This window comes from Centropristis striata, chromosome 22, assembly GCF_030273125.1.
Source record: "Centropristis striata isolate RG_2023a ecotype Rhode Island chromosome 22, C.striata_1.0, whole genome shotgun sequence".
Classification (NCBI taxonomy): Eukaryota; Metazoa; Chordata; class Actinopteri; order Perciformes; family Serranidae; genus Centropristis; species Centropristis striata.
The window spans coordinates 6158332-6184429 of record NC_081538.1 but is presented as its reverse complement, the minus strand read 5'-3'; the positions used below and the strand labels follow the sequence as shown (position 1 = coordinate 6184429).

Sequence of the window (26098 nt, the reverse complement as noted above, 5' to 3'; positions counted from 1 at the left end):
GCCGGCGTCATGAGGAGATGATTTAGGCAAAAAAAAAATTTGACAAAAAATGACTTAAGCAAGTATTTTAACAGGGTGACAAATTTATACTCTACATGCATTTTGTTGCTTGTACTTTTGTACTTTTACTTTGAAGGGAGGACTTCGACTTGTCTCGGTCTTGAACAGCGAACCGCTTACGTCAGGGGCAAAGGGGGCGGGGTTATCGTGACCAACAAGCCCAACGAAAACACTGTGCCCGCCATTTTTAAAAACACAGCTTCAGTATGGACGCTAAATCCAAGCAGTGGTCCGTGGAGGAGACAAACTGTTTCCTTGCAATATGGTCCTCGGCTGAAATCCAAGAACAATTTGAGGGAGCTACCAGAACTAAGGCGATATTCCAGAAGATGCAGATGGAGATGTGTGCAGCGGGGTATTTCCGGACCACTGACCAGATCATTAACAAACTTAAAAAGCTAAAGATGGACTACAGGGACAAAAAGAAGGACCTCAGTAGAAGCGGCAAAGGTCGACCAACGCTAGATTCGCATTACTATATCCTGGACTCGGTCCTCGGAAACGGACCGGCTGTAGTGGATGACACGCTGCTGCAAACTTACACTGAAGCTGGTAAGTTTGAATGGCGTGGCTGTTAACATGTGGAAAAGCAAACCGGTTCGGAACTGGTTCGCTAGCTGAACTAGCACTAGCACCGGTGTTGTGTCCTTACTGGTTTCCGAACTAACTGGTGCCCGTACTGTTGTGTGCGTCATCTTCTTCTTCTTTGGTGTTTATTGGCAGTTGGCATCCTTTTCGTTGCATTTACCGCCGTCTGCTGGACTTAACTTCTTTCATACTTTTCCTTCTGTTATGTTCGTTAAATTAGTCCAGTTGTGGCAAGAAATCTCAGAAGGATTTTCCTCCCTTCTCTAGATTTCCCACCTTCTATGATCAGGGTTCGCACGGGTGCTTGAAATCCTTGAAAATGCTTGAATTTAAATGTTGTATTTTCAAGATTTTGTAATACAGGAGTTATTATTACAGGACCTGTATACTATTATATAAGCTAAAATATTACTTTCAAAAGTAGAGAAAAGGCTATTTAAGTTTGTTTAAAAAACTTAAAGTTAAAAAGAAGGTTCAGTAAAGGTGCTGGGTGCTGTAAAACCCAATGCATGAATGCCAGCAATCATGTTTATTAGTTGCAAATAGATATGCTCACCAAAATTCATAAGCATGTTCAATTAGCATGTAACACTGCTGTATAGCCATGTTTTTAATTATCCATTAGGTAAATACTTTTTCCTGACTTGTCTAGGCACCTAATGCAAATGTATTAAACTATATCAGGACTGGTTAGCTAATCATTATTAAAAGGAAACCCAGTGCATATGGATTGTTACAATTGTATCTTTGCCTGTACAGATTATAATGGAGCTTTAATTTCCATTGCAGATTCCCCCACTACAGCAGACAATCCTGTAAACTGCAACAGCACCTTCATATCCTACCCTCCACCAGACCTGACACATTGCCCCCCAGAGGACTCCCAAGACCCAGGTTTCTCCTCCATTCAAGTTGAAGATGTTGATGCTCCGTCTACAAGTAGCACAATGACCTTCACTGCAGCAGATATGACAGTCAGAGGCAAGTAGCCACCAAGCCAAAGGGATGTAGAATCAGGATACAGTTGAAACCAGAAGTTTACATTCACTATATAAAAAGACACGTATGCTTTTTTCTCACTCTCTGACATGAAATCAGACAATCACTTTTCCTGTTTTAGGTCCGTTAGGATTACCAAAATTATTTCTATTTGCTAAATGCCAAAATAATGAGAGAAGGATTTTTTAAGACAATTTTTTTATCACTTTCTTCAAAGTCAGAAGTTTACATACACTAACATTATTATGCCTTGAAACAATTTGGGAAAGCCCAGATGATGTTGTCATGTCTTTGGAAGCTTCTGATAGGTTTATTGACAACATTTGAGTTGACTGGAGACACACCTGTGGATGTATTTTAAGGCACACCTGAAACACACTGCTTCTTTGTGTAACATCATGGGAAAGTCAAAAGAAATCAACCAAGATATCAGGAAGAGAATTGTGGACTTGCACAAGTCTGGTTCATCCTCGGGTGCAATTCCTAGATGCCTGAAGGTGCCATATTCATCTGTTCAAATAATTATACCCAAGTATAAACACCATGGGAATGTCCAGCCATCATAGCGTTTAGGAAGGAGACGGACTCTGTGTCCCAGAGATGAACGTGCTTGTCTGATGTCATGTCAGACAGTGAGAAAAAAAGCATGTGTCTTTTTATATAGTGTATGTAAACTTCTTGTTTCAACTGTATACATATCTATAATAGACAGAAAATCCTTTTCAAGTAAGACAACTTATATTGCAAGTAGTTTATTCGAAAAGACTGGCATTCATGTTAAATACTGCTTTCTTTAAGGAACAGTATCTTTAAAGCACCTAAAAACTATTTCAATAACTGCATTGTGAGCAACATTCGAGTAATAAGAGGCTAAATGCTGTAAAGATTAAGTGTGCTCTAGTGGTTGTACAACATCTTTTTTTTTTAAATTCCCTTCATAGAAGTAAAAAAAAAAAAGGCCATAGCTTCTCATGTCATGACTTGATGAACCATTATCCTTTGCTTTCACAGATACGTCCTTGTGCTGTTGGACAAAGAAAGAGGTCCAAGCATTGTTGACACTTTGGGCAAATCCCGCTGTTCAAGAAGAGCTTCTTCTCAACGTGAGGAATAATAAAGTTTACGCGGTCCTCAGTGCTCAACTGGCATATCTCGGATTCCACAAAGCGCCACAGAAGTGCAGGGAGAAAATCAAAAAACTGAAGCAGGAGTACAAGAGAATCAAGGGCGGAGGCAGCAGCAGTAGCCAGAAGACCACGTGGTTTTCCATCATGGATGAAGTCCTCAGTTCCAAAGATGCAGCAGAAAGTTGTTCAGAAACAGCAGAACCCCAACTGCTCATTCAGTCACAGTCAGCCCTGGATGTGGACACTGATGGTAAGTACAAATTCAAACTAAACCTTAGTCAAATGTTCATTAGTAGCTGTCTATAAGTTGACAAGTTTTAAAATTTGATTTATATCGGACAAAACACTTTTATTAAAATTAAACAATAAATGCAGCCATGTTAGCCAACCTGATCAATTCCAGCTGAATGTTTTGAAACTAATGAGGTGATACATGTGGAAGACACTATAAAAACAGAAATAAAAAAACATTCTCAAGACAAACAAGCAATGTAGACATGGCAACAGTAATACAATAATATATTAACTATCTCCACTATTCAGTCCATGTAGTTATGCAAGCAAGCAACAAAACACAGCCAAGCAATATTGAATGAACATTTTTCGACGCATGCAAACATATGCAATAGGAAATAAATAAAATAAAGCAATTTAATCATGATGATAAAAAAAAGTAAAAAAAAAAAAAAGATTCAGTTAGTTAAAGGATGATGCAACACAACAATCACAAAAGCCATGTAACACAGAGTTAAAAGACACAACTAGAAGATCATACTGCGTTGTTACAGGCTGCAGATCAAGCTTGTTTCAGTTTTGTTTAATTTTTTCTTGGGTTTTTTTTAAATCATGCAATTTCCAACATGCCACAGCAGGTGTTGCTGGAGAACACAGCTGCTGCCCTGGGAAGCTTGATGTGTTGGGCTGACAAAACAGAGCTTTATATGTAAAAAAGGAAGGATCTTTTTAAGAGCTCCCATCTCATGTAATTGAGTCATTAGAACAGACGGTGTCAATATTTGGTTGTAAAATTACAGATCATTGCATTGGTTTGCCTCTTTTGGTAAAATGTCAGATGTGTTTGAAGATTTGCATGAGAGAAGCTTGATGGAAACACCACAAATCGAAAACTTTCAAAAATTGTGCATAAAAGTTTTTACACTACCTTGAAGTGGTTTTAGTCTTTTTTCGAAAAATAGTTAATGCGCTAAACTGGAGATGGAGACGATTTTTCCAAAACATTTAACACGCCGGTCAAGACGAGCTGACATAAAAGAACAATAATAAGTTGCCCAATTGAATCCAATTTATGAAGACTTCTCTCCATTTTCTCTTGTTGGTGGCCAAAGTTGTCTGATGATCGACCTCTTTTTTTGTTGTTATTTTTCTCCTCTCGTGTTTTCTCCTTCTACTGTTTACTGACAGAATAGCCTACAGCAATACATCACACTGCCATCTTCTGACCAGAGTATATTTATTTAACTTTGTTTATTCGCTCTAAAACAGTTAAGGTCAAGGTCATGTTTATTTCTAGAGCACCTTATATACAACCAAGGTTGACCAAAGTGCTTTACATACTGAATAACAACAACAACAAAATCCAATCCAATACAAGATACATAATTGAATAACAATAGACTCACAAATAAAAATAAAAGACAATTTGATCTAATAATATATTACATGAGATGTGCAATACAACATACAGAAACAACTGTCTTCTCACACAGGTTTGAAAGCCTGGGAGAAAAAAATTAGTCTTAAGAGACGATTTAAAATTGTCCAAAGTTTTTGATGACCGGATATGCAGCGGTAAACTGTTCCACAACTTCGGGGCAGCCACTGCAAAAGAGCTGAACAGTTGATGATAATAATTTGAACTTTATTCAATGGGAAAATTCAAAATATCAAGTGTCACAATTTGCTTAGACTTTAACGGATCCATGGCTATGTATTAAAATTAGCTAGAATGCAGCTTTCCTGGTGAATGTCTTATGTGCTGGTTTAATAAGATTTTATCCAATTTTCATGCCTTTTTATATTGAGTACTGACAAACATTGTGCACTTATACTCTCACAGATGAAACCCAGTGGTTGCCTGATGAAGTCCAAGTGCTGATGACCCTCTGGGCACAACCAAACGTTCAGAAACAGCTTCTCACCACAGCAGCAACCGATCAAGTCTTTATGAACCTGAGCAGTGAACTCACATTAGTGGGTTTTAACAAGACACCACATCAGTGCAGTCTTAAAGTGAATAACCTTATAGAAGAGTACAGAAGAATCAAGGCAGTGGAACCACACAGGGACGTTACAAATGAATGGTTTTCTATTTTGGATAGTGTTCTCAGCCCTGTCGGAGAGACGTCTGCAGAGGTGGATTCTGCTGTGCTGACACAACCAGAATCACCAGAAGATCAGCATGGAAATGGTATGTTTCCATTAACCCATTGAAGCCTGGAAAGCGTTTACGTCGTTTTGTAGTATTTTGTATAAGCTCTCAAATACTTTTGGAATTTCATTTCTATCTGCTACAGAGGCTGAAAAATCTATTATTTAGTAGAAGAGTTCACACTTTTTTTCCCAGAATTTTTCCAGAATTTCCAGAAAATTAGAGGCTTATTTTAAAATCGCCCAGCGGTTTTTCAGGCCTCAATGGGTTAAACCGCATTACAGAACTTTTCTCTGCATCTTTTGAGAGCAGTCACTGTATTAACTAAGTCTCAATGCTTTTAACAGATATGTTTCGGGCGTGTTGGACACCAGATGAAATTGTAGTACTGGTGAGCCGGTGGGCGGAGAAGAGCATCCAGGAGCAGCATCGATCGACTCCCAGTAATGACGTAGTGTACGCTCAGCTGAGCTCCGAGCTCGCCACGGACGGCTTCGATAAGACCACCAGCCAATGCAGGTCAAAAATAAAAGTGCTGAAAGGAAAGTACAGAAGAATTAAGGAACAGAAGGACTGTAAAAAGCAGAGAAGCAGATGGTTTGCCATTATGGACCGAGTCCTCGGTCATCGTAAACCAAAGGCAGAAGTTACACAAGGAGCTGAAGTCATGGATTCAGCCCCCGGCTTTCTGCAGACTTCACAGCAAGACCTTCCAGAAACAGTGAAAGACTTAGGTAAATAAGCGGTTGTACTTGTTCTTTACTTTGGCGTACAACTTAAAGAGTGTGACACTAACTGCTCAAGTAAACGTGAAATATTTCACTCCATTTACACTACTGGTCAAAAGTTTTAGAACACACCAATTTTTCCAGAATTTAATTGAAAATTATGCAGTTTAATGTCTCAGTGTACTCTGAAATTAATGCACATTTGCAACATTTAAAATTCTTTATTGAGCATGATAGTGTTTTGAAAGTAAAAAAAAAATTGAAAATCACATTTTATGTTGGACTCAAGGACTAAAAAAAGACACCAAAAGACACAAAATGACTAAAAAAAGACACAAAATGACCAAAAAAAGACACAAAATGACTTACAAAGACATGAAAAGAATTCAAAAATGGACAAAATAGCCCAAGACTCCATAGAGTTAAGTTGTTAACCCATTTCTTGTTCCCTGAAAAAGGCCTACTTGTATAATTCTGAAATGTACATTATTTTTCAGATTTGGTTAAGCTTACCTTTTTTTATTTACCTCTGGCAGTTCACCACTTACCTTTGTACCCTTTCAAGCTGTTCATTTGACTTGAACTGCTTGAATTTCAATAAAAAACTGGAAAAATTGGGGTGTTCTAAAACTTTTGACCAGTAGTGTATATTGGGGGCTTTTTCGGGCGGAGATATTGTGCGTATTTAACAAAATTTCTAAATTTGCAAACACTTGCATTTGCAAAATTATGGGGAGACCCTATAGACTAGCTTGTCAAATTTATCAAACTACATGTATATACATCGGTATTTCCTATCTCACTTTTAGGTTGCCGCCTATCCTTCTCCTCATTGTGTCTCCTGGTTCCAACCCTGCGTCTGATGTGTGCCTTTGCCTGGCAAGTGGTCCAGTGTTGTAACGTGCCACATTATGGGAAGGTGGAGGAGCTGGTGAGGCTGGTGACGGAGCTGGTCCCAGAGTTGCTGACTCCCAGAGAAAAACTACAACTTGTGCTCAGACTGAGGGCAACTGTAAGACATCAAACACCTTCAATGTATTTGATTTGCAATAAAAATTGAATATGTTTTGTTGATTAATGCGGACTATAAAGAAGTTAACACTTTGGCAGTTTGTAACCGTGAGGTTACTCATGTTATTAGACAAATAAGAGCACCACCTTATCATAAAGAAGGTTACACTGGGACATTTTGTAACCCTGAGGTTACTAATTATATTATATATATTATTAGAAAAAAAACAATAGTGCCACCTTGAATTGGAGCGTAACCCTCTCAACCCCATAGGGAGAACCTCAAAATGTCTGTTGTGCGGTGTAACACAGTTATAATGTCACAAACCATACAAAAAAATGAAAACCCAAAGTTGACAATCTGTTTTATAAAGATTTGTATTAAAATGGTATAGTGTTACAAATTTGAAGAAAAATCGGGGGCTCCACATGCTGTAGTGGTCCAATTATTTACATTTTTACAACTTTTCTTGTCCTCTCCTCTCTGCTCTGTGTAAACAGCCTGCAGTTCAATCCAAGCTTCACTGAATTTTTGTCTGGCGGCTGTGGCTCTCGGCTGAGTCAAGCACAGAATTTAATGGCCAAAATTTTTAATGAGACATGATGAAATATCACTTTTTTAAGCTTCACTTTGGTTACGTTTACCCAACCCAAGTGTTTCCTTACAAATAACTAGTTACCATGGTCCATCAGGAAGTTGAGTCAAAGAAAACAAGCCTGCAGGTTTGTGGTTCAGAGGGTTAAAACAAAAGTGAGACCACCAAAACTAAGTTACTGAGCATTTCACAGTTTAAGTGTTGGTTATTATGTCTGTTGCAGATGGTGTTAGAACTGTGTCGCAATGAGAGCACAGCCAACCTGCTGAACATCCAGCCTCACCTGAAGGTCATTCAAAACCTGGAAATGGACCCCACCTGTGATCAGGAGGTAAGTCTGCAGGTGTAGTGGAACACTAATCCTTGGCTTTCTTTTTTACTTTTTTACCCTTTTATTTGTCTTTTTTTTATCGCTAACTCTGTTTTGGATTGAGCTTTTATTACTATTTTATTCCATTTTATTTTATTGTTTGACTGTTTTTAGTATTTTATTGTTTTCATTGTTTTTATTTATACCTATTTGTGTATGATTTATTCTATTTTAATAACTGTACAGCACTTTGGTCAACTGAGGTTGTTTTTAAATGTGCTCTATAAATAAACTTTGACTTTGACACAGCTGTGTGTTCATTCTTAGTGGGATCTGCAGTAAAAGCTAAAAAAAATAGTGGATCTTTAAATAAGAATATGTTTAATATATCAGTCTTTATCAACTTTAAAAAAGAAAAAAAACAAATATAAACATAATTAACAATAGTAATGTATTGTTATAAGCTTTAGCCTGTTTGGTAGAAACTCTACTTTGTTGTTGTCACATGTTAGGGTGAGCTCTGTTGTTGTATCTGTGCGAGACAGATGAAGAAGGTTGCCGATTCTTCAAAGTCCACATTAGGCAGCATTCAGCTTTTAACCCTTTTAGTCATTCGAGAGATCATTGAGGATGTCATCTGTGAATCTCCAGCTCACTTTGCCCGAGGGGATGATCTTCTCCCCTCAGACTAAACAAAGTGGGGCCCATCGTGTGGTCAGACTGTCTTTTCATTTTTTCCCTGCCTCCTTTATTCCCGTAGGATTTCAGTCTAGGCAGAATACGCTTGATGTTTAATTGATGTTTCCTTGCATCTGCTGCTCTTCAGTGAAGATGTTTTAGTTTTGGACTCTTTAGATTATTTAATTTTAAGTCAGCTGCTTTACAGGAGGTATCCTACTTCATGCTCTAATAGTTACACCTGGTGGAGGTGCCGCCTCCTTCTATTACAGCTCCTCTATTTCTCTTTACGTCAAAATATTTTATGTATTTAGGCCCCGTTTACACGAGGACGCTTGCGGGTAAAAATGACAAAATATTTTATCGGAAGTGCCTTTTGTTTAGACGGTGACATCGTTTTGGGGTCTTAAAAACGCAAAAATCTGAAACCACCTTCCAAAGTGGAAAAGTTGAATACGCTCCGCCTGACAAGACGCAAAACTCTGCTCAGATCTGCTCACGTCACGTACACATTCACGTCACATACATGCTCCAGTACAGGAAAATAAACAAACATGTGGGATTATTTCCATGCGTCGGACCTTCAAGCTGCTCTGGCAGCTCTAATAAACTTACAGGAGTCTTTCCACCAAATATACAGGATATGTACAGATAGTATTAGTGAACAGAGAAGGATCTGGAATTACCTCTATCATATTTTGAATGCAGCAATTGGTCGGAGGCGAGCCAGACGGCTGTGAACGAGACCTGGGAGATCTAGTGGATGGTGGAGAACTTTGTGGAAGGAGTAGCTGATGAAAATACGTGGTGTGAAAACTTCCACATGCCCAAAGATGCTCTTATCGCTTTAAGTGATGCCACCTGGCTGCATACAATCCAATTCCACACACTTTTGCGTCACCGTATGCAGCAGATTTCCTCCCAAAAACGCTCGTCTAAACGCAGAATAAAAAGTGAAGACGCAACGCCACTTTTGCGTCTTCTGTTGAGACCGTGATCATGTAAACGTAGCCTTAGTATGCTAGATTGTCAGTAACTTATTGACTCACCTATGGCATATAATGTGTTTTCCCCCAACTCATTTTCAAATAAAAGCACATGTTATCCAAAACAATATAGACTGACTGATAATTATCTGTATCTTGGAACAAACTGATGTGCAGATTTTGAGGAAACTTTAAATAATGACGCATCTTTAGGTTATGTACAAAAAGTCTGGAAAGTTTGGAAAAATTCTCAGTTTTAGCCTTTGTTTCCTAGGTTATTTTGAAATCAACATTTTAATTGTTATCTTGTTTGTTTATGACACTACTAAACAGGAATCTCAGGAGCTGGAAAATTCAAAGTCAGACTTTGTCGAGTCCGTCCATATCCTGCTCGAGGACACGAAGGAGGAGAGAAAGACGTTTTTCAAGGTCAGAAATCTTTAACACTATAACCATATTTAAAGTCGTATCTGATAAGAGGCTGTTTAATTGATAGGGAATTGTGATTCATCAATGTATTGATGGGATAATAATTGTATGTGTGATGTTTCATCTACTTTTTCCCCAGGAAGTCTTTCCCATCCACTATGGCCAGCAGTATGAGGCCACTCTGCAAACATTAGTTTGGAAATTCATCTCTAGACTGGATTATCTTTTGCCTATACCAGATATAAAACAGGTACTGTACATGTTTAGATAATAAACGGAGTGCTTTGGTTTAAAACTGGGTTCTCTAATATAACACTTAAGTGATAATTGCATTGTTTAAAAGTAATTTATGCCATTGTTTTTCAGCAAATTTGAGAGATGGATGTGAAATAAAGATTCAGGAAATTATCAATGATGCTGTATAAACATGGTCTATATAATATGTTTTGCATACACTTGACAGACTGCACAGTGGCTCAGCGACGCCCCCTCTGTCATGGAAGAATGTGGACAACTGGTTTTAGAAACGGAGCAGCTGAAGGCACTACTGCACTTCCACCAGCAACAGACAGGAAGCGCAAGCAAAGGTAAGTCATCTTCTACAGCGTTGAAGAAGGTCAAGAAAATAAACTCAGCATTTATCGGCCATCCTAAATATTCAGTGATTCTTAAGAGACACAAGTAAATTTGAAAGATGAAAGATGTTTGGTTTTTAAGTGGTTAAACCCCTGGAGTACAGCAGAACTGAACGCCCTGACACCTGTTCACTCTCTTCGTTTTGTCTGCATTTTATTGACATACTGAGCAAAAAATAGGGTCATGTTATCCATGGGCTCTTACCATTAAAATAAAAAAATAAAAATTTGTCATTGAGGACAACATTTCCAGAACAAAATTGTTTTTTTGTAATATTCAAATTTCTTACGACACTGAGTTTTAGGTCTTCATAAAATGTAAGCCATAGTCATTATAATTAGAAGAAATTATATAAATTAAGACATGAAATGTTTCTCTTCATTCTGTGTGAAATTGATCTATATAATGTGTTATTTCCACTTTTTGAATTGAATTTCTGACATAAATAAACTTTTCTATGATATTCTAATTTATTGAGATGCACCTGTAGATCTAACAGAACATATCCAGTTACAAAAGTTAATGATCGAATGTCAACATGAAAACTATAAGGCTGGATAGAATTTTTTTTCACTGCACTTTTTATTTGCTACATTTTGGTCTGTTTCCCTCCTCCCCTTTAATCTGTGTTTCACTGCCAGGTTTTGCACATGCACACCTAGAGCGGTACAAAGAGACGGGTGCATTGACGGCTCAGCAGTCTGCTAACTTGTTGCTCTTGCTACCATTATTAGCTGCTCCGTTAGGATGAAAAAATATGCATGCAGACTGATAGTCGTTGGTTTAGTTCTGTTGAGATTAAGCTATGAGCAGAGCAAAAATTGGCCGTGATGCCAATTTATGCATCTCAGCCGAGAACAGAGAAATATCATGTCCGACCAATGCTTTGAATATTGACTTTTTGTTACCACTAAAACTCTGGAGCCAAAATTATGGTTTTGGGACCACCTTTAAACTCAGTAGCTCAGTAATTATGTCCACATTTCAAGGCAGCAATTGATGAAAAATATTTAAACTCTTAATATTTAAACTTAAATTAAAACAAAACAAACAAGAAGGTAAACACATTAAGTTGTACGGTGCTGTTTTGTTGTTGCTATAGCTTTATTATTTAGCTAAAGCATGGTACTTTAGCTAATAAGCACAGAAACGTCCTGACTATTCCCTCTATTAGTATTTAAAAGACTGTTAAAAACCACAACATTTGTTGTAAATATTAAAGTATGAAGATACCCTGTAAAATTGCTAGACCCATATTTAGTCTGGATCTTGAGTCTTAAATTGAGCATTACATCTACAGCTCAGCATATTATGTGTTTGCAACAAATTCACATTTTAATGTCTTCTTTCTCTCTTCACAGACAACGCTCAAACTCAGAATATGTTTTTGCCGAGGCTGTCTCTTCCTCACAAACCAAACTCGACGCAACTTGCTTCAGAGAAACAAGAACGGCCTGCAGGCAACGCAGATGGACAGTTTGATTATAGTGAGGACGAGGATGCTATTAAGGAAATCCACACTGAGGATGAACTGACTCTGCAGGACTTTAGCAAAGGAGATGAAGGCCTGAAGTCGAATGACAAACAAAGCGATGACCTCACTGCAGCAGACTGCTCAAGTATGCCAGCATCCATTGAAAATCCATTAATTTCTCTCCAACTGAATGTTCACATGTGTATGCCTTTGTTCATTTATTTAAATCATTTTAGTAATAATTCAAGATTGGTTTCACAGATTTAAAGAAATTAAGGCCCTTTGTACTTGAAAAAAACTATAATCTTGACTGACTTTGATGTCATTTGTAGCACATTACTTTAAACTAAATCTCATGATTTTGTCTTTTTCAGATTCAAAGAAGTCTTCAGCACTTCATTGTCCCTACTCTGACAGTCAGGGGTCAGGTCTTATGCAGCACATCAGAAAGTTGCATCTGATTCAGGAACCAAGGACAGCCAATGTCCATCAGAAAGTAGACAGTGAAATGTGCACTCTGGAGATGAAGAGCATAACAAACACTTGTGAGTATTGTGGGAAGGTCTTCAAGGACCTGTCAGTTCTAAAGCGCCACAGAGAAACACACACACTGCTATTCCACTGCGACAAGTGTGATAAGAAGTACTCCTCCAGGTGGTCGCTGAATGTGCACCGCCAGATTCACATGAATGGGAAGCCATATTTGTGTTCACAATGTGGCCGGGTCTTCAGAACTCCATACAGCCTGGACTTTCACGTTCGCATACACACAGGAGACCGGCACTATAAATGCCACATTTGTGGGAAGACTTCAATCCAGCATATGACGAGACACATGCGGATGCACAGAGGGGAAAAGAACTATCTTTGTACAGAATGTGGAAAAGCTTTTCTGTCCAACGGGGAGTTAAGGCTACACATGCGGTCCCACACAGGGGAGCGTCCGTACACGTGCAAACACTGTGGAAAAGGTTTCATAGCAAAGTGCCTATTGACGGTTCATATGCGCCAGCATACAGGAGAGAGTCCTTACAGGTGTTCAGTGTGTCCGAAATCCTTTCAGACTCTGGGAGCGCAGAAAAGGCATGTGATGATCCACTCGAACAAAAAGTCATTCCAGTGTTTGAAGTGCGGTAAAATATTCAGGCAAGAAAACACTTTTAAAATGCATGTTCAGACACACAGCTGAAAGTAATAGCTGCTGTTTTTATTCAAGAATTGCAAAACAATTGTATGTAATGCTGGTTTAAGCAGTACAACTTGTAGTTTGTAAGTGACTCATGTCCCTGTTAACATATCAATAAGGCTCTTGTACTCCACTTTGTACATGTCAATTTGTTTTGCCTGCTAATTAAAAATACAGTTACTGCATAAACACATGGAAATGTTATTCAATCTCCTTTTCTTCCAAATCTTTTTGGGCTGGTGCCATGTAATGTATGTGTGTGTGAGTCTCAGCACCACTTATTCTTTTCAGCAGCCTCTTCTCCGACACCCACGCAGCCAGGCGTGATGCTAGTAAAATAGTCCCGATGGTGATGAGCATGATTGCGGTGCGAAAAGGGAACAAGCGGTATCGGTGGCCGTCCTCCTGTATCTTGTCCCACGGCAGGGGCAGTATGTCAGGAAGGCCTAGCAAGGGTTCTCCAACCAGAACTCTCAGAACTATTGCCAACACAAAGCCAGAGCAGGCTCCGTAGTGGTTCACCCACCGAGATAAGTAGAAGGTGCATACCACCTGGGGGGTCATCATTGAATACAAGACATCTGCACTGAGGATCCAGAACAGGTGAATGGACTTCGCTGTCATGGCCAGGACTGCTGCCATCGTTCCACACAGGAGGACCGACACTTTAACCACTACAAGAATCATCTTTTCTGATGCCTGAAAAAGAGGAAAAAACTTTACAAGCCATCATTAAGCTACTTGTATTAAACAAAATGTGGATCACACTATGAGTGTATTTAGGCAAATAAAAAATCTAAAGAGCCACGAGCATGGCTGTAACCTCTTTGCTTGTCTTGCAAAATAAATAGCTTAAATTATAAAACTATTAACTATCAGAATAGTAAAATGCATTTTTACTGTAATTAAACATGTATTCATGGAATACGCCATAACATGCCATACCCTTTTGTAGATGATGTTCTTGAAGATATTTCGGCCCAGTTGGGAGGAGGCAGACAGAAGTGCAGAGTCAACTGATGACATCACAGCAGCAGCAAGTGCTCCCATAGCCACCAGTGAGACGTAGAAAGGGCAAAGGTACTGAAGGGCAATTGGTAAGATCATACCAGCTTTGCCCTGTTCGTACGGGCCGGGAGAACCGTAGGTTGTCTGGTTCCAATCTGGCAAAATTTAACAGGTATTTTGATATTTTTCAATCTGGATCCCATTTTCTGATGTTTTTGTTTCAAAGTGACTAATGGGGACAATCATGTGAGAAACTGGTCCAGTTTTAAGCAAGAGTATTTTGTACACAGTATTGTGTAATGTATGCCCATTAAAGGTTCTTGGTTTTGCCAATGACAGATAGTTATGTGTTTTAGCATTATTGAAAGATTAGCACGTCTCTTTCCAAAATCTTGGCTTTCTTGTTGATTGTTGTGAACTGTGGAAATGTGAGCGCAAGTTGTCAAGGGAAAATAAATTGTTTAAAAAGCATAGCTTTGTTATATACAAAAAAAACATTTGTAATTTAGGCTTTATTGCTGTAGTGCGCTCGCTTAACAGTGGGTAACAGATTACACACAAATGCATGGGAAATAGGCTCCAGGTTTAAAAATATAAAAGTTCCCCTCTAAACACAAATATTTAAAACAAACTTATGACTTGCGCACTGTATAGACCACCAGTTATACAGTACCACACAAAACAGACTCAATACTGATTTCAGCTACTCCTTTTGGCCTAGATTTCTCCAACTTATAATACCACAGAAATCATTATTCATAGACTGCAAAGACAATGATGAGATAGTTAAATCTACATACTGGTGGATGCCGCCGTTGCTCCAATGATGAGTGATGGGACGGCAAGGATTGGGCATAACACTGCTCCAGCATAGCAGGTGATCTTCGCTTGGGTGTCGGTGGCTGTGGACAGGATTCTCTGGTAGAAAGCCTGGTAGCAGAGACCTCCAATGCCCTTCAAGAGGAATAAAGACAGGATTTCTTAGGGGATTGCAACAGAGATCATGTTTAAAAGTTTTCAGCATGAATGAGGTCTTAAAATGACATTTTTGTTCCTATATAGTAACCTGTGTAACTCAATACAGTCAAGGAACTCTTCTTCTTGCACATTTACTACAGAAGACATTTTAGGGTATTTACTGTCAAAGATATATAATTGGGGGCTATTACCATCAGCAATATGTCATCTACCCAGCGACCTGCATCTTCTGGCTCCAGTTTGCCGATCCATGGCTCCTGGTACAGCTTGGTTACTGCAGCAACAGTGATGTTAGCAGAGGAGGGGCTTACCAGGATAAAAGGCACACAGAGCCACTTAAATAAGGAGAGAAACAGGAAACAGAGTTACAAATATCAGTCCTGCATAGCTCTATTAATAAAAAATAGTACTGACACCGTAACAGCCTTTCTAGCTGTTTTTAGCTCAAAGCCCATGCATATGTCAGCTTATTGCAACATGCTCACAATGGGCCTCATTCACCAACTATTCTAAAGACAAAATAGTTTCCAGGAAGATTCTGACATTCATCACTTCTGATATTTTAGTTTGGAGTCTTTTTGAGGCATTGTTGACTTAATTCTAATGGATGTGTGTGAACACGGCACACACAAGTCTTTTTTATGATGATTGGCTGGGCGTTTTCCACTGCTACTTAGGTTCAATTTTGCAAGCCTTTTAAAAGTAAGATTGACTTTTATTATGACGCACCTTTTAAGAACAAATTTTAGAAAGAACTTCAGATAAAATTGCAGATGGCACCCAAACACAATGCTAGCATGCTGATGTATAGGCCAAAATTACTTTAGCCTATTTTCATTTAAACATTTGCTAATTAACTAAATACAAAATACAAATTGATAACATAAGGAATTGCATTGTCATTCTAACAGTTTTGTTTAAGTTGACAGTTCAAAGTTCAGTTCACATGAATTACAATGGACTAGTTCATCCATAGGTTATTGTTCATTTGTTAATGATTTCATGTGATCATCATTCATTCACAGATTCCATATGTAACGACAATCCATCCGATAATTGTTGAAATATTTCAGACAAAACTAAAATGACCAACTTTCCTAGAGCCACACCGCCAGGCTAAAAACCATACATTAAATAGTTTTTCCTAAAAACTGTAATGTTCGTACCAAGCAGATGAACATGAAGCTTAGTTGGATGACATCAGTATAGGCCACAGAGTAAAGTCCTCCCATTAGCGTGTAAATGACCGCCACAGCAGCAGAGATTCCCACAGCCAGAGAGGAGGAGATATCCATGACCACGCTTACCGTCCCTCCTGTAACCACATGCACAAATTTAAAAAAACTCAAGCTCAAGTCCTAAAGCAACAAATTGTTGCTGTGTAATTTTTACTATTTTAAAATACTTATTTTAGTCCCTTGTTGGTCAAAGGGCATAACGCTAGTGCTGCACCAAACTGTATTTACAGCAGGCATACTGCCATTAATAGTAAGTTTAAACTAGAAAATTTCCTCTGGGGAAATTCTGAAAGGGCCACGGGGGCTACTGCCGTTGTGTGTACACTATGATGAGATTCTTCAGAGATTTCAAACGTTTATTACTAGTAATGTTATGATGCTATATTATATACAAGGAGCACACCTACAACAAGCATTCCTTTTCAAGTATTTATGTATTCAGCAACCTATGCCCTTTAACCTCAAAGTGTGTGTGTGCGTGCGTGTGTGCGTGCGTGCGTGCTTGCGTGCGTGCATGCATGAAGCATGTGTATCTGGAGGAGTGTGTACGCTTACCCGCATGTGTGTGTGTGTATCTGTAACTATAATCGCATCAAAGGATCTAAGGCAATTAGAGCAGAGCAATCAACAGAATTAACTGCCATCAACTGCCAAAGTACCGGAACAGTGACAGCAGGCAGAGGTGGACAGATTGGAATTTCTGGCCTTGAGCAGAAAGCATTTTCGGCAAAACCATAATACCTATCATTGATCCAACTTCACTTTGAGTGTCCTGAGTTCTTCCTGAACGTCTACATATGATTTTTTTTAAGAAAAATGAAAAAATAGCTTTGTTAGAATGATCTAATAAAACTGTTACATCTCCCTTTTTCAGAAATCTTCCTGCATTTTTACTATGGGAGCCAATGAGGCTGTTGGTGTGTGTTGGTGGATCATCTGTGCATCCTACGCCCAAACTATAATCCTATAATATCTTTACCAGAGAATTGTGAGTGAGAACACTAATTTTCCTACGTTTCTATGTATAAATTATTTCTGTAGAGTTGAATTTTTGCGGCCTGGAGTGCAGTTTTCAAAATTTTTTTTGGACAATTTTTTCTCTCCCTCAACACTCTTGCGATGATGTCACACACTGTGACACGAGCATTCCGTGCAATACACACCCATTATAATCTCAGAATTTCTCCAAAAATGATCATTGAAATGATTAATACACCAATACACAAGACTTGTGTCTACTGTTTAAAGTTTAAATGGAGTCTCTAGCTGAAATTATGCTGGAAAAGTAGACGTTTGAAAATCTCCAATTGTTGTTCTTTTTCGCTGATTTTTTTTTTCAGCCGTCCCATTCACTTCAATGCAAAATTTTGGCCAGTTTTTCGTGACTTACACCGCGAAAAATTGGTTTTCCGTAGAGAAAAGTAGTAGCACACCGATCGCATGTTTTGATGTATAATTTGTCCTGCAACTCTTCGAGTTGTAGGACTAGTAGCGGGACGAAATTGTGTCCGGAAGAGGAATCCACAGTATAACAGTAGTGCTCGGGTCCCTAGGGGCCAGTGCTCGGTGTGATTGCCCCGTGGCCCTAATAACAAACTGACTCAGCTTGTTAGTTATGTCTATGCATTCATTAATATGTACAAATTTACACTTTATATCAATTAATTTACACCTAAGCAAACATTTTCCATTGTATTATTGTGGTCTAAAAACATACTCTTGCAGCAATATTCCTGAAATTGGGATTTATCTTTCTGATTTTGCAAGAATACCTTTCCTAGTCCTAGTGGATGTCTAGGAAGTGGAAGTCCTAGTTTCTGACTTACCCAGTGCACCGAGAATACATGCTATCCACAAGATATCCCCTATGAGAGCGGGAATGAAAAGAACAGCAGCGACAGTGTTGCCGTATTTCTCCTGAAATGGGTCCATGAGGGTCACATAGTTCTTCGACCGGATAGGCTTGACAAAGAAGAGTGCACCTGAAGTCACACAAACGTAAATATTTTTAAGTTTAAAGTCTCTTTCTCCATGTCTTCATTTATTGTGGTTAATGATAATGTCCTTGGATACATTAGTAAATGTACTATGTTCTACACTATGTAAATAGTGAAAGGTAATTAGATAATGGTATTAAAAAAAAAAAGTAAAGAAAAAAAAGCAGCCTACTGACACAATGAAAATGGCATTTCCTATTCCCATTATCAAGCAGGTTTTACCACAAGCATTTGTATTTGACCTTACTCACCGACAATCAGAGTAATGATAAAGGCAATGGGTCCGGTTGCCCACACCAAGCCCTTTGTTGGATTGTAGACCACTTCAGCATTACCCAGAATATAGCCTCCTCCCACCCAAGTGGCTGCACGACAACAGGATATACATACAGGTGTTTTGGGGATTTAATGCATTTAAATTAAGATAATAATTAATTTTAATAATTAATCATTTCAAAATAAACGTCCCTCAGTAAATTGCTGTTCTGAACATTTAAATCACTGTTCGATGATTATGATAATCTTTGATGTTATAATTGTCATAATTTATTTTTAACCTGTCATAGTAAAAATGCTGACACAGAGGTTTAGGTTCCTCCCTCCAACCATTGCAACTTCACTGCGGTTCCCAGTGCACTTCCTCTCTTCACGTTTGGACTTCCTGGATGCCCAGATACCTGTGCCCAGTACGATCATGTAAAACACTCCCATGGAGATCAGTCCTGCCCAGTTTACTGCCATCCTCAGTGTCTGTGGGGAAAGAACATAAACAACAATGCTGTACGTTGAGCATGTTTGCGTGCAGCTAATATAATGTTGTTTTAATTCCAGGTTTTTACCTTTTTAATTCGATAGAATGAACAAGGTTGTTAAAGTCACACTATGCAAGATGTATCAGTTCCTGTTTATAAACGAAATTAGGCCCTCCTTCACGGCTCATTGAGTGAAGGAGAGAGAGCAATGGTGGCCGAGTGAACTAGAGGGTGAATGAAGCGAGGGAACAACCTTCAGGAGAACAAAGCAGTTTTTAGGGTTGTCAATTAATGGAAATATTTTATTGAAATTAATTGCATGATGAAAGATTTTTTTTTTTGTTCTCTCACAGGTTTAAAGAGGAGACCGGATTCAGCCTGGTCAAATTTAACAAAGCTTTAATTTTGTACAGAAGTCAAGGTATTTGCTCATCAACCTTTGTGTCCTTGTGACCTTGCAGGCTGCAGCCATCTTCACAACACAGTTTATGGCAATCTGAGTTTAACAGTTTACAGTTTATAAGAAGCAGGTATTGTACAACCACACAGTAAAATTAGGCATTATATGAGAATAAAACAGAAATTCTTATCATAGATAGTTGCAAATTAATCAAATTGTTTAAAATGTACTTTAAAGGGAGATTTTTCAAATATTTATCAAAATATAAAACTTGCTTACTTTATACAAATGTATGTTGATTTATTATTGGAAATCAATTAATGACACAGTAGTTACTAGGCTACGCATGTATTAATAGAACTGGAGTTAACTACTATTTTCCACTGTTGGTTATAATGATGTGCTGTGATTGCGAGTGAAGTCAAATAGTCTCCAGCAAATCCACATTCATAGTGTCTCCCAGCTCCTCCGCTACTTGTGCAGTTGTCTTCATACACGTTGTGTTTCTTTGATCCAGTGGTGGATGGTTAATTCACACAAACCCGTGTCCTCCTAATTGTTAATTGGCCTTCCATAAACAATTCATGGCTGACTGGACTGTATGCATTCATTGGGTGCTTGGCTAGAAAATAGTTTTCAAGACTGGATGTACTCTGGTGGTACCTCAGGTTACATTGACAATGAATTCAAATAACTTTTGTCTTTTTTCAAGCTGGATTCTCGTGATCTCACAAGATTGTACATCGATATTGCCAGGCTCCAAGTAATGCGTTTGAGTCGCACAACTGCAGATTCAGACCAAGTATTTGAGAGCTTATACAAATACTACAAAACGACGTATCCGCTTTCCAGGCTTCAGTGGCTTAAACTGTGAGACTACAAATCTGTATTATCCCACAAGGCTTCATTTGGTCGCCAACCTGCCAAAACCATAAATCTGTCATGAACCATTTTTGTGTAAATGGAGCTGCCGTGCCTACTGCCTCACCCCCTTGTGGCCTATCTGCTCTGGTTTACATCTATACTTGATCAAACAAAAACAGACCTGCAGCTCTTTAAAGATCCTTGCCACAGACAGAGAACAGGTGAGAAAGGTAAACACAGAACACATCCGATTTTATCATTTCAATACCTATTTACACAAGCACATAGATAATTGCATGAACAAGCCAAGACACACGGTGCGCACACATTATGCAAGTTAATATATATTTAAAAAATGTCAATCAAAAAAAAAAATCAAAATCAAAAATCAATTAAATACATATATATATATAAATATATTGATTAGAACAGATGAGAGAGGTAAACACAGCAATGAAACCTCTGTATCCAGTCCCGATCTCATCTACATGCTGGGGGATACAGACGCTTCCAGTGGGTCATAAGTGATGATTGAGAGGAGATTTATTTTGCTTGAGTCTATGCATAATCCTGCAGAGCCTACCTTTACACCTTAACACTATTGATTTGTTTATTATGATGAAGGTGCCTTTAAGGATTTGATCTGTCATACAAATGATGGTAGTGGAACAAAAAACACAATTTTGATTGCAAAATTCATAATTTTGACTGTCAGTATGAGAAAGAGCCTGCCAGTAAAAAGGGAACACATCTGATTTTATCATTTCGACACCTATTTACACAAGCACATAGATAATTGCATGAACAAGCCTAGGACACACGGTGTGCAAGTTAATATATATAAAAAAATGTATCATTCATATATATATATATATATATATATATTGATTCGTTTTTACTGATTTAGTCTTTTGTGAACATAATGTGTGTATATATATACATGTATATATGTGTATGTATAAAATTGGGATATATATTCTCATAATTTCACTCGTAATAATAGCTCTCATCATATATTAATAATTAATCATATTTAATTACCTGTTTTGCCTTCAGAAAGTGTTGTGAGGAATAGAAGTGTGAGTAGAGATAAACAAGCCAAAACTGTAACAGAGGAGTGAGTACTTCTCTTTAAGTAGAAGAGACTGGCTGTTACCCATAGACTCTACCCTTTTAGCTCAACAGGTAACTGATAAATACGTTCTTGATGACCTCATCTGGTTTAAAAGTGTGTGTTAAAAACGTACCTACTTACACACACGTACAAGTATTGAGTCTTATAACTATATCTATATATCTAAATCTATAAATCCAATCTCTATATTTAACTGAACTTCTTCCATTAAGAATAAAATATGACCACGTAAATACAAAATTCAAACTTACAGCAAAACTTTAAAACAAAAAACCCTACCTGACATTCTTACCTTACTTTCAAGATAAAAAAATAAAATTGAAATACATTTTCTCTCATAACATTTAAATAATTATTATAAATATTATTATCATTTTAATTACCTGTTTTGCCTTCAGATAGTTTTGAGAGAAATAGAATTTTGAGTAGAGATGAACAAACCAAAACTGTAACAGATGAGTGGCGGAGGAGTGAGTACCTTCCTTTAAGTAGAAGAGACTGGGTGTAACCCTTTTAATTCAAGTTCCAAAATTTTAATTCAAAATCCTATTCAAATTTAAAATTACTTTATTTATCCCCGAGGGGAAATTCAGTTGGTCTGTTAGCTCTTACTCCACTACATTTAGCTGCTAGCATTAGTTACTTTTCAGATCAAGATTAAACATAAAAAATATGATAAATTTAAGGTGAGTAGACTTTTTTAAAATTAAACATTATCAAACATCAAACACCTTCAGTGTATTTGATTTGCAATAAAAACTTAATACGTTTTGTTGATTTAAAGCGGACTATAAAGAAGTTAACACTTTTGGCATTTTGTAACCCTGAGGTTACTGATATTATTAGACAAATAAGAGCACCACCTTGAATTGGAGCTCAACCCTCTGAGCCCCATAGGGAGAACCTCAAAATGTCTATTGTGCAGTGTAACACAGTTATAATGTCACAAACCATACAAAAATCTGTTTTATAAAGATTGATATTAAAATGGTATCTTTATATATCTTTTTATCAAGTGCACACAAGTGTTACGAATTTGCGGAAAAATCGGGGGCTCCACATGCTGTAGTGGTCCTAGATAATCCAGTCTAGAGATGAATTTCAGGGGTTGAGAAGGTTATGCTCCAATTCAAGGTGACACTCTTGTTTTTTTAATATAATATATATATATATATAATATAATTAGTAACCTCAGGGTTACACTATGTCCCAGTGTAACCTAATTATTTAGGTTACACTGGGACATAGTGTAACCCTGAGGTTACTAATTATATTATATATATTATTAGAAAAAAAACAAGAGTGTCACCTTGAATTGGAGCGTAACCCTATCAACCCCTGAAATTCATCTCTAGACTGGATTATCTTTTGCCTATACCAGATATAAAACAGGTACTGTACATGTTTAAATAATAAACGAAGTGCCTTGGTTTAAAACTGGGTTCTCTAATATAACACTTAAGTGATAATTGCATTGTTTAAAAGTAATTTATGCCATTGTTTTTCAGCAAATTTGAGAGATGGATATGAAATAAAGATTCAGGAAATTATCAATGATGCTGTATAAACATGGTCTATATAATATGTTTTGCATACACTTGACAGACTGCACAGTGGCTCAGCGACGCCCCCTGGTTTTAGAAACGGAGCAGCTGAAGACACTACTGCACTTCCACCAGCAACAGACAGTAAGCGCAAGCAAAGGTAAGTCATCTTCTACAGCGTTGGAGAAGGTCAAGAAAGTAAACTCAGCATCTATCTGCCATCCTAAATATCCAGTAATTCTTAAGAGACACAAGTAAATTTGAAAGATGAAAGATGCTTGGTTTTTAAGTGGTTAAACCCTTGGGAATACAGCAGAACTGAACGCCCTGACACCTGTTCACTCTCTTCGTTTTGTCTGCATTTTATTGACATACTGAGCAAAAAATAGGGTCATGTTATCCATGGGCTCTTACCATTAAAAAACACATCAGTAATTCACAGATCTAATAGCACACATCCAGTTCTGAAAAACATGATTGAATGTCAATATGAAAACTTTAAACACAATAGGGCTGGACTGAATTTCTTTTCACTGCATTGTTTATTTGCTAAATTTTCTTCAGTGTTTTTCCTCCCCTTTAAATTGTGTTTCACTGATCTTTGCACACACACACACACACACACACACACACACACACACACGGAGCAGACCAGAAAGACGGGTACATTGACGGCTCATCAGTCGGCTAACTTGTTGCTCTTGCTACCATTATTAGTTGCTCCATTAGGATGAAAAAATATGCATGCAGGCTGAAAGTCGTCGGTTTAGTTCTGTTGGGATTAAGCTATGAGCAGAGCAAAAATTGGCCGTGATGCCAATTTATGCATCTCAGCCGAGAACATAGAAATATCATATCCGACCTATGCTATGAATTTTCACTTTTTGTTACTACCGAAGCTCTGAAGCACCCTATTATGGTTTTGGGACCGCCCTTAAGTAAAAATGTCCACATTACAAGGCAGCAATTGATGAAAAATATTTCAACTCAAGCACCGGATTCCACAATGAACAACTGTAAGGTAAAAAACAAACAAGAAGGTAAACACAGTAAGTTGTACGGTGCTGGTTTGTTGTTGCTTTAGCTTTATTATTTAGCTAAAGCGTGGTACTTCAGCTAATAAGCACAGAAACGTCCTGACTATTCCCTTTACTAGTATTTAAAAGACTGTTAAAAACCACTACATTTGCTCTAAATATTAAAGTATGAAGATACCCTGTAAAATTGCTTGACCCATATTTAGTCTGGATCTTGAGTCTTAAATTGAGCATTACATCTACAGCTCAGCAAATTATGTGTTTGCAACAAATTCAGATTTTAATGTTTTTTTTCTCTTCTCACAGACAACGCTCAAACTCCTGAAGTCAAATGACAAACAAAGCGATGACCTCACAGCCGCAGACTGCTCAAGTATGCCAGCATCCATTGAAAATCCATCCAAATCCATCTATTGCTTTCCAACTGAATTTTCACATTTATATGCCTTTGTACATTTATTTTCTTATTTATTTTCTATTATCTTAAATTGATGAATGCCATCTCCTCGTAAATTGAGCGGGCGTGCCAGGTGACTCTAATTAACATTGGATTAGCATAGGTAACCGCCCATTAATGCCCATAAAAGGGCCCATAAAAAGGACTGCAGGGCCACACAGAGGAAATAGCAACAGAATGCCTAAAGCAAAGCTTAAATCCGTTGGAGCACAGATAAAAAGAAAAAAAAACTTTAGCAGTTCAGAACTAGAAGTTCTGCTGCAGGAGATCACTTGGAGGAAGAAAATTAAATTTAGCAACGTTAGTGCAGGTTGCAACAACACAAACAATTTATTTTCTGGAATAATACAGACATTTTATATTTATATATATATATATATAAAACGTGTGTCCTGTAAGGACACACGTAAAACTCCTTAAAACGTGTGTCCTGTAAGGACACACGTTTTAAGGAGTTTACCATCGTGTGTAAGCTCAAAATATGTCTTTAGTATTGGACTGAGGCGTTGCAACCTTGGCTTGATTTTATTTTATTTTATTTTATTTTATTTTTTATCACAGATGAAGTCCCTCAGAGCCAACTTGCAACAGAACCAGAACAGACGGAGCCCTCCTCCAGCAGCCATTTATATGCCATTGTTTTGTAGGCCGTGGATGGAGAAATGCCACCTATAAATAGGCTGGTATCACTAATGAACGGCATGATTTCCAATTTACTTGATTCATGTTAAAGCCTTGGCACATTTAATTTAATTAAAATGAAAAAAAAATGAAATGAATAAATAAATAAATACATAAATATGACGGAAATTTCACTGTAATGTATTTTATTGAACTTAACAAAAGAAGACACACAACCACGCCAACATGTCAGCACTGAAATGTGCTTAAGAGTACTCCTGAGTGTTTGTAGGATTTCTTCTTACCGTTCTTAAAAAAAATTCATGAATGCCACAATCTTAGTAAAATCTTCGTAAGTAAGACTTAAGAACAAATTTGTCCTTAAGAACGGTTCGTGATGAGGCCCAATGTTTTATTTCGTTTTGGTTACCGATGAGCAGCGGCTACAAAGCGCACCATCGTTAACCCGCCTGGAACCGGCATCATCCAATCACTCTGAAACGCCTTCCAGTTACACTGAAACACCTTCCTTCCCAAAAGCATTTACTATAGTGTGTGAATGTGTTTTGTTTTCTATGTGTGTGTGTGAATGTTAATTCTGAATAATGTCCCTGACAGCCCCTCATACAGATGAGTGTCTGTACACGTGCAAACACTGTGGAAAAGGTTTCATAGCAAAGTGCCTATTGACGGTTCATATGCGCCAACATACAGGAGAGAGTCCTTACAGGTGTTCAGTGTGTCCGAAATCCTTTCAGACTCTGGGAGCGCAGAAAAGGCACGTGACGATCCACTCGAACAAGAAGTCATTCCAGTGTTTGAAGTGCGGTAAAATATTCAGGCAAGAAAACACTTTTAAAATGCATGTTC

The 26098-nt window shown here is 37.8% G+C and overlaps 2 protein-coding genes across 2 annotated transcripts; one reads left to right on the top strand and one right to left on the bottom strand.

Moving 5' to 3' along the window:
* The first annotated feature begins 229 nt into the window (after nucleotides 1-229).
* On the top strand, nucleotides 230-13275 carry LOC131960563 (uncharacterized). The gene is made up of 12 exons (XM_059325807.1): nucleotides 230-612; nucleotides 1438-1542; nucleotides 2659-3024; nucleotides 4852-5202; nucleotides 5511-5897; nucleotides 6701-6903; nucleotides 7722-7829; nucleotides 9806-9901; nucleotides 10041-10151; nucleotides 10365-10488; nucleotides 11899-12156; nucleotides 12386-13275. The coding sequence occupies exons 1-12, from the start codon at nucleotides 267-269 to the stop codon at nucleotides 13198-13200; spliced, it is 3270 nt and encodes a 1089-aa protein (XP_059181790.1). The 5' UTR covers nucleotides 230-266; the 3' UTR covers nucleotides 13201-13275.
* A 123-nt stretch (nucleotides 13276-13398) lies between these two features.
* Nucleotides 13399-19159, bottom strand: LOC131960573 (high-affinity choline transporter 1-like). The gene is made up of 8 exons (XM_059325822.1): nucleotides 18976-19159; nucleotides 18670-18783; nucleotides 18248-18403; nucleotides 16350-16498; nucleotides 15375-15518; nucleotides 15006-15159; nucleotides 14143-14360; nucleotides 13399-13896 (listed from the first exon to the last, which is right to left on the bottom strand). Exons 1-8 carry the CDS (start codon nucleotides 19157-19159, stop codon nucleotides 13399-13401), a joined length of 1617 nt encoding a protein of 538 aa, XP_059181805.1.
* Nucleotides 19160-26098: the final 6939 nt, after the last annotated feature.